The following is a 9,670-nucleotide window of genomic DNA, read 5'->3' as shown; positions in this document are numbered from 1 at the left end:
CATCAGACAGCTGATACTTTTTTTGTCTGTGGTGGTATCTCTCTGTTGATCGGATCATAATCTCACAGTTTAAAAACAGGAGGTTTTTTTTTTTTTTTTTTACATCGTAGGCAGGGAGTGCAAACAAACGATCATCTGGAGATGAAGCAGATTACAAAGGCTGAAAGAGACAGTGGGTACAACAAGACTTTAATGACTGATAGTAGTACAACATGTAAATATCTGGGGGTGTAGTTTGTCCTTTTCAGAGGATAGCATGATAATTAGGACCAGCAGGGAAACATCCTCACAGTGTTCATGCAAATCTGCAGTAAATCTAATGCTCCTTAAAAATACACTCTATCACATTTAACTCCATCAAGGAATGATTTTTAGACCCAAATCTTTCAATTTACAACCTAAATATTTGCATTTGTGTCAGAACACAGAGCTGAAACATGAAATACTGCAAAGCACTGAATCTTGAGTCAATACATATTAGGGTGATACAGCAGGTACAAGCATGGATCTGCAACACTAAATAAGGAAATTGCTGTGCAGTAGTCCATGTCTAGTGCATTCGGTTTAGGAGTGCTGGTCTGCTGGTCTGTGTCAGATCGTTTGGCAGGTCATTCCTTTTTTTGCAGTGTGGCATCTTACCCACCAGTGTGGTATAAAGCTTCCTATCAAAGTGGACATTTAATGCACAATAACTTATTTGCCTTCCTGTGTTGAAGAAAATATATTTTTAATTGCTCTGGAAACTGATTTTAATGTTGCTAAAACACTGAATGATTCTGTTTCAGTGACTGCAATTAATGTTGCTTTTATGGCAGCAGAGAACACTCAAACCCTTTTTGCCCCACCTTGCAAGAAGGCTAGCAAATGATGTGTGAAAAATGCAGTCCTATAAGCACACAGTTGTGCTTATCAGCGTTAATATCTTGCTCCCCACAAAGAATCCAATGCTTCTCAAGATGAAAGAAAGTCATGAAAAAAAAAATTGCACATATCCGTTGGGCAGTTCAAAACATTTTGCTTATACTCCCAGTCTGAAGGAATAAACCTACATTGTTGGGCCCACAATGTAACTCACACGAAATGTGCTAAAAACAATGCACACTTCTTACAATCTATTTTTAAAAACTTGCAAATATTTTAATATTTGCTTAAATATTCTGACTTGTGACTGCAGAACAAAATAATTTACACTCAATATCCTTATCATGGCATGCTGCAGCAATTTTCTTTATTTGACAAATGTGTGGAAAAAGTTTTTCAGCACTTTCTTAATTAGCCTGATTGAAAACAGCCGGGGGTGACAGGCTAATTTCTGGGCTGTCTGAAGATTGCCGCATTTGCCTTTTGTTACATTTTGACACTCCGCAGTAGGCAAACAGAGGCATAAACAGTGTGATGTTTAAACTCTGCAGGCATCTACCTACCTACCTTAGTTTCCTAGTTCTGTTTCACTTACACTTTAAAGGCTATGTGGCACTTTAACAATACAATTTTAAATGCTATTACGACACCCCAAAAGTGCATCCAAATTGAACGCTTTCATCCCACATTAATGGATTAACAGATAACCAAGTGGTGGAGGATTTTTGGAAAAATAGTCATTTCCAGAACATTTGACTCATTTGATTCACTCTCTCCTTAAATAGCCCCAAAACACAGACGGGATGTAACGCAAATATAGATAAAACAAAATGGACAAAAATACTTTTGACTTTAAACAGATCAAGCTTTTAATAACGGTACAATAAATAATTTTTCCCACAACTGGCAAGGCTCAAAAGTCAGCCCTGTGACTTTTCATTTGTCTAGGGTTTAGAAAACTGAAAAAGATTTTGATCCTGATCCTGTCAGACATAATTAATAGCTGAATGAATAGATTGGGTTCTATGAAGCTAAAGGGATAAACTTAGCAAAGACTCCAACACACAGCAACCAGCAACAAACACAAACATTAGCTTGTTTTCATTTTGTAAAACCTGCATTATACTTCTTAATGGTGCCCTGTGTGGGTTTCTGGCAACTTAATCATGTAAGCTTTACCTTTTGTGCACCCTGTCCACCTTCTTTTTCTAACATAAGTTTAAATTACCTGTGTTTTAAATGATGACAAATGGCATTTGGTAGGTGGTCATTAGGGTTCTGTTTTGCAGATCTCTGTCAAATTGTTTACAGTTTGCTCTCATAGAAAATATATCTCACCCCAGGATTGCCATTCTGTCCTATGTAAGTGGCAGGGTTGACATACAGGCCACTGTAATATTAGCTGGCAAGAGTTAAATGCTTAGACTGATTCTAAAAAATGCAATACAGTCCTCAAACATGGGTCCGAACCAAGAAGGGATCATTAAATTTTTAGGATGTTGTTGCTGCAGATTTGTCAGCTGTGCATTCATGATGCAAATCTGTTCCATCACATCTCAAAGGGGCTAAACTGGATTTAAATCTGGTGGGTGTGGAGACCATTACAGTAAAACAAACTCATTGTCATGTTCGTGAAACCAACTTTAGATGATCTGAGCTTTGTGACGTGGAACAGATGGAAAATAGGTACACTGTGGTCATAAAGAGATGGAAATGATCAGGAATGATTCTCTTGTGGGCTCAGTTGGTTCTAACGGAGCTGAGGAAATAGTTCTGACATCATTACGTCACTGCCACCATCAGCCTGAACCACCAATAGTTGGTGAGATGAATCCTTTGATCTACACCAAATTCTGACCGTACCATCTGAATGTCACAGCACAAGTCAAGACGCATCAGACCAGGCAATGGTTTTACAATCTTCTAATGTCCAATTTTGCAGAGGCCATGCAAATTGTAGTCTAGATTTCCTGCTCTCACTTGACAGTAGCAGCACCTGCTGTCATTTTCAGACACACTGAGAACGATCACTCACTGGATATTTTCTCTTTTATGGATCATTGTCTGCAGCAGTTTCAGTCCAGCTCATCTGACACCAAGAACAATGCTACGTTTAAAGTTACTTCAATCACCTTTCCTCCCAGTTCTGAAGCTCAGTTTGAACTTCAGCAGGTTGCCATCACCATATCTACATGTTTAAGTGCAATGAGTCACTACCATTATGAGTGGCTATATCAGGTTGAGCCAAAAGGTGGACCAAAAAACCAGACTCAAAAGAACAATGTTTGAGTTAATGTAACCTTTATTTACAGAGACAGTGCTAAATAACAAAACAGGAAAGGCTTTCACTGTGAAATCTGAAACAGACCAAAGGAGCTGCGATTTCAGACTGAGACACAATTGGAAGGAGAGGTGAGTCGGTGGAAACAGACGCTGGAGAAAGGTTAAATGAATGCAAGGAATGCAGACAGTAAGTATCGCACAGAGGCCAGTAAGTGTTACCACATAGGTAGTAAAATAATCTGTCACCCAGCTCCACCCCAGACACACCTGCTCGCAAAAAACAAAACATGAAACAAGATACAACACAAAACCAGAGCTAGTCTACCCATACCCTAACAGGCTGTCCATTAGTATTTGTGTTAACAAGCAGGTGTAAGTAATCAACTGGTTATTGAGTGTCTCATAGGTTGCTCACTCTGAGCTAGAAAAGATTCCAGTGATCTGCCTCATTCTCAAGAATCAGTTTAAAATTTTGTCTTTGCACCGTAGTCTAGTTGTTGAAGTTAAAAAATATCAGTGAAAATGAGTACTTAAAGTTTACATTTTCTTACACACTGACTTTCAAACACCCCCAGAGATTAACCTCATTCAGAAAAGCTTACACAGCTGCACTAGAGAAATGTCAGACAACAGGCAAGGTTTGAGATAGGCACCAGGTTGTGAACTTGCCAGGCCTGAACTAGGAGTTATGTGACAAATTATGAGCCTGGAGACCTAGCATCGCCTGACTGGAACTCCGGCCAGTGAAGATTAACTTGATAAATCTGTGAGTGTTCTCCTGTGGTTTGATCTAAGATGTTTGCAATATCAGAATGTTCCGTGCAAAATCCTTTTGTGTGGCAGGGCAAGGAGTATTGTGAGATATTTTGAGTTGTCAAACAAAGCTGTGACTAATAGGTTAAATAATGGCTTCATTCCATTCCCTGTGCCCCTGCAGTCACAAGAACTAATGGATAAAACACTGTTAAGGGGAAATTTTAAGTTTGTTTATCTGTATGCAGACAGTCAAAAATTCAAGTGATTCTCTGGATACTGTTGGAAAAAGTGCTTGGATCTACTGATTAACTCTTAAGCAATGTTTAGCTTAAGTTGTATTCTCTTGAGGAGCCTCTTAAACACTTAATTAGAGCCTAGGAATGTGAATAAAAGACTTCTTTGTGAGTTAAGTCTTGCGTGAGATGAGGAAACTCAACAGTGTAATAAAGTTCAATCGGTAATGTAGTTACTGTCGCGGGGAGTACATGTTAAGGTTTGCAGTTATGTAAAGACGTATACAAAGATTAGAAAAGTTAGCTGTTTTATTGTGAACCAAGAAATATAACCAAAAATAAAATAAAAGAATGGGCTAATTTGTGGTTGTTATTTCTTATAAACACAGTTAAATTGTATCTTTTTCCTAATCCTCTGTCAATTATCTACCATGCAAGACATGCATTTATATAGCTGTTATTCATGACCCAATTTTAACTATTTATTTCAACAGAAGAGACACATTAGACAGAATGCATTACATTTGTGAATAAAATTATCTTGTGGTTTTTCTGGCAGAAATAAAAGAGCAAATTCAGAGAGCAGTTCTTTCACATATACAGATTAGTGTTTATTTATGCTTCTCTTTATTTTGAAAGTAGATACAAGCTGCAAGGTTTCAATATGATGGCGTATCATGCCACTTAATGGAACGCTACCATCATTCTTTCCTACTGTGATTTTTTAGGTTTATCTGCATGCGATACAATGAGGACAGTAAATGTTTGGACTGTGACATAATTTTCATAATTTTTCATGCAATTAAAGTTCAGGTTCTCCTATGAACTCATTAATTCATTCAATAGCAACTGCATCCATGTTTTATTTTAGGTTCTCTTTTAGAGAGCTCAAATATAATTGGACAAATAAAAAAAATCAAATAACATTAACTTTCAATAATTTTCTAAAAATCCTATAGACAATAGTGATTGAGATAAAAATTAATTACATTTTAATCTCAATCACAATTTTGGCTTCCCACTAATCGGCATGATCGAGCAAGATTTAATTTTACATACAATTCCATTATGTAAAAAGCAAAGAAAAAGCAAATCAAGCACCTGACGTACCTGCACGAACCCATCAGAGCTGTGAGCTACACCATGCAGCTCGAAGTTTCCTGGACTAGTCTGGATGAATAACGCTACGTTAAAACACAGATATACAATGAAAATCAAATGTCTGGCACGATGAAGAGCATGTTCCTAGAAGTGGATCGTCATTTGTTGTTTGTAAATTCTTTGGGTTTACCGCAACTGATGTTAACCAAGAACAAATCAAATGTGAAGAGTGTTGCAGAATTGTGTCTGCATTGCAAGGCAACACAAATAATTTATTCAACCGCTTGAAAAGACATGACAAACTCCAGTATAATTAATGAATGAAGGCCAGGAAAAATAATGCAATGGTAGCTAGCATGAACTGTCCTAACATCAGCTCAGATGCCCATAAAAGGCGACCCTGTACAGCGCATCATCATATTTCATTTGGCCAATGGTATGTGGCCATTAAACACAGCAAGTAACAAATGTTTTGGAGAATAGTCAAAATATATATAAATATTAAAAAAAAAATCCCAAGCGCCCTCCGGGTGGTCTTTATCCTTTGAGCTCGGGTCCTCTACCAAAGGCCTGAGAGCTTTAGGGTTCTGTGTAGTATCTTTGTTGTTCCATGAACTGCGCTCTTCTGAACAGCTTCTGCTGGAGCCACTCACCCAGTTTGAGGGTCACTGCCCCAAGTGCTACAATTCACACAGAAACCATCGTTGCCTTAACCCATTTTCTCTAGCTCCTCTCTCAACCCTTGGTTTTCTCAAGCTTCTCTTGTTTCTTCTTCCTCATGTGGTTGTACAGCTCCATCTATCACTGTAGCCTTATATGTACAGAGGTTAGCAGTTGGATATTGTGCAAAAGAAATGGTATTTATGTACAGTATGGAGTGCATAATGTCGAAGTTCCAGTAAGTGAAGGTGAGATGTCTATGAAGTGTTCAGCAGTCTGATGGCCTGATGAAAAAAGCTGCCTCTCAGTCTGCTGGTTCGGGACCAGATACTGCAGTACCTCCTGCCTGATGGAAGTAGTTTGAACAGTTTATAGTAGTATAGTAATTTGAACAGTTTATGTCTGGGGTGACTGGAGTCTTTGATGATCCTTATTTTATAATTTTATTGATTCTAATCTTGACCATAAGCATGCAGCCCTATCTGGAACTCATGTACATGCTGCTTGTTTGTTGACTTCATGGAGTGTAAAAGGTTGAGGATATGTAGATACAGGGTGCCAGTAGGATTTCTGCTGGCCTCCCTTCTGTGTCCAGAAAGCAAAACATGAAGTCCACAGAGTGAAGTGAAACTAAATCCATGGGACAGGTTTAGAGGAACTGAATGAAACACTTAGGGAAGACAGCACTATTTATATACAAGAGTAAAGTGGAGGGTAAAGAGCAACAGCTGAGGATGTTCAAGGCAATGAGACACAAGTGAGGGGAAGTAATACTAAAAGCAAGACATAGGATACAAATTACTACCAAAATAAAACAGGAAGTAAGAACTACCATGGGAAATGTAGACACATAAATAAACTGACCATAAGGAAATTGATACAGAAGAATGAGACAGCAAACACTGATGGAATTCAACTCTATAACTATGTTACAGTTTTTGCCCGTTGCTTGAACACATTTGGCAAAACGTCGCTCATTGTGCCAAAACTCTAAACACAAGTAAACACGACACAACACTGGGAAATATACCATACACATCTGTGCCAAAATGAAACTCCACTCCCAAAACCTAAACTCTGCTGTCAAAACCTAACATTCCTCTGTCAAAATGTAACTCTGTTGACAAAATGACACATACTTGCATCATATGCAAACACTTACAGATCAGGGGGAACACACTAGTCTTCTTTACATAAAACACTGCAGTCTTTGATTTCCATTGTTTATTCAGAAGGCACATTTACAGGAGACACATTTCCAAACAACCAAAAACGCAAATAGACCTACTCAATAGTGTACATCGCAGTACCATGAATTCAGATAAAGCAAAAAAAAAAAAAAACCACAACACAATAATACTGCAATAGAAAAAACACTATACTGTAAACACAAAAAACCATGATAAGTGTGCATAAGTGGGCTCATGGATCCCGCCGTCTGTCGGGGTCTGGCCACAGGACCTCATCAACATCGCAAGCTATGTCCTCTCCCGCTAGGCACCGGGGAAAATACCCTCTTGCATGCCGAAACCATCCATGGATCGCTGTCACCTCAATGTCGCCGCAGGCCTGTTCCATTGCCTGCAGAAGAGGCATGCGGGCATGTGGTTGGCGGTCATATACTCGCCATCTCCAAGCCGAAAAAAATTCCTCAATAGGGTTTAAAAATGGTGAGTAAGGGGGCAAGTATACCACTTCAAATTGATTGTGGTCGGTGAACCAGGCCTGGACCAGAGCAGCCCGATGGAAACTGACATTATCCCATATCACCACAAACCTGGGCTGATCTGGTCTGTTCTGTACAACTATGTTATGGAGAGCATCTAGAAATGTGAGTATGTGTTGGCTATTGTATGGACCTAGTATTGCATGATGGTGCAGAAGTCCTCGAAGGCATATGGCGGCACATAATGTGATGTTTCCCCCGCGCTGCCCTGGGACGTGCACAACTGCCCTTTGGCCAATTACATTACGACCCCGTCGTCTTGTTTTGCTCAGGTCGAATCCAGCTTCATCAATGAAAATGTATTCATGAGGCTGTGCAGCTCCATCCATGGCCATGATCCTCTGAAAAAAAGGGGAACATGTCACTGTACTACAGTGCTACACATACAGCACCCTCACCCCATCACACAGGTACCTGTGTAGCTCTCAGAATAGATCCATGTGGTACTGATATGGTACATATTCAGCTGCTACTGGACTTCACCAATACTCTATTGTAAATGTAAGGGACAGTTACACGTACCCGTACATATTCAGCTCGAAGTCCTTTGACCCTGTCACTGTTCCTCTCGAATGGGACTCTGTAGAGCTGCTTCATGGTGATGCTGTGTTTACCCAAGATGCGTCTGATGGTGGTGATGCTCACATGGTCTATGTTGCTGAACACTCGCCTGTCTGCAAGTATTTTCCGTCGTAGCTGGTGGAGACGGATGGCATTGTCTGCCCTCACTAGGTCCACAACGGCAAGTTCCTGCTGTTGTGTGAACAGGCGTTGCCGTCCTCCCCCAGAAGGTCTTCGGGTCATTCTGGAGGAATACAACCACATATTGTCATCGGTTTGCTTATTTTTCATACAGTACTTTACTGTACGTACTGTGTCATCCACTGTACAACACTGTACTTCAATATGAGGAATCAGCCACTTTGGCTGCAAAAGGAGCATTAGCACCCCGTACACTTGATATGGTAATGTGATATACTGTAGAACAGTGCTATGGAACCATCTGAGTAGAGCAGAAGGTATGGAGGTGAAGACAGACCTGTTTTCTAGTCGGAATGTTCGTATTATAGATGCCACTGTGAAGCGGCTTAGATGTGGGTGGACTCTCTGCCCAGCTTCCCTCATAGTCAGGCCATGGTTGATGACATGGTCCACCAAAGTTGCTCTTATTTCATCAGAAATATGGGTCCGTGCATGGCCTCTTCGGCCTCCTCCTCCTCTTCCTCCTTCTCCTCTACCTCTTCCTCTTCCTCTTCCTCTTGCTCTCCCTCCATCCATGCTTGCGAAGTTCTTGAAATGGCTACGCTGAGGGCTTTTTGTAGTTGGCTAATTGGTGTTCGGTTTTGCAAGTACGTGCCTTCAGGTGTGTATTTGAGTGGTTGCAATTACCCCATGTGTTTTGTATTTTGGATACATGTGTTTTCCGAATGGCACCCTGACATTTCATTTTGTGAGCGAAGTGTCTTATGTATGAAATAGAGTGTAGCATGCAGGACCATGTGTGTTGCATAAAGGAGTAGGAGTGTTGCATAATTGGTACTGGGGTGCAAAGCAGCGCTTTTGTTTAAGGTATGGGTACATGTGTTTGAGGTATGGTAACAAAAGCTTCACGTTGTGTTACTTTAGTCTGAGCATGGGTTTATAGTGTTCAAGCAACGGGCAAAAACTGTAAATTATACAAAGTGCTTAAAAAATACTCAAGAATAAATATAGATCAAAATTCAATCAATAACAGAATCAAGAACAACTAAGATCAAATAGAAAATAGAGTAAGAATAAATACATACAAACACAAAAAAACCTAGGATCATGACAATATTTAAATTTTTCTTCTTTTGTTTTATTCCTGTCATGCTGTTACAGGTCAGTTTTAGGACAAAGCCTAATATAGCCTGCCTTTTTTGAAGCAGGCGAATGATTTGCACAGTGAGTTGTGATGGGCCCTCTCTATTTACTCTTGTGAATTCCTCTCTTTATGGTAGGATAATAATATGCCTACTTCATGGAAAGTGTTCTGTACTTTACTGCCAGGTCTGAAGATGTTTTTCCT

General features: G+C 39.8%; 1 protein-coding gene across 1 annotated transcript; it reads right to left on the bottom strand.

The window, feature by feature from the left end:
* Nucleotides 1-7,446: 7,446 nt before the first annotated feature.
* On the bottom strand, nucleotides 7,447-9,276 carry LOC308395000 (uncharacterized protein; the record flags this gene model as incomplete). The annotated part of the gene is made up of 3 exons (XM_080879652.1): nucleotides 8,143-9,276; nucleotides 7,754-7,961; nucleotides 7,447-7,475 (listed from the first exon to the last, which is right to left on the bottom strand). Exons 1-3 carry the CDS (start codon nucleotides 8,896-8,898, stop codon nucleotides 7,447-7,449), a joined length of 993 nt encoding a protein of 330 aa, XP_080735778.1. The 5' UTR covers nucleotides 8,899-9,276.
* Between the last annotated feature and the right edge of the window lie 394 nt (nucleotides 9,277-9,670).

The sequence above is a fragment of the Rhamphochromis sp. 'chilingali' genome (genome assembly GCF_963969265.1).
Source record: "Rhamphochromis sp. 'chilingali' genome assembly, chromosome: 4".
NCBI lineage: Eukaryota > Metazoa > Chordata > Actinopteri > Cichliformes > Cichlidae > Rhamphochromis > Rhamphochromis sp. 'chilingali'.
The sequence above is the reverse complement of the archived record's forward strand: the minus strand, read 5'-3'. Positions and strand labels throughout refer to the sequence as shown.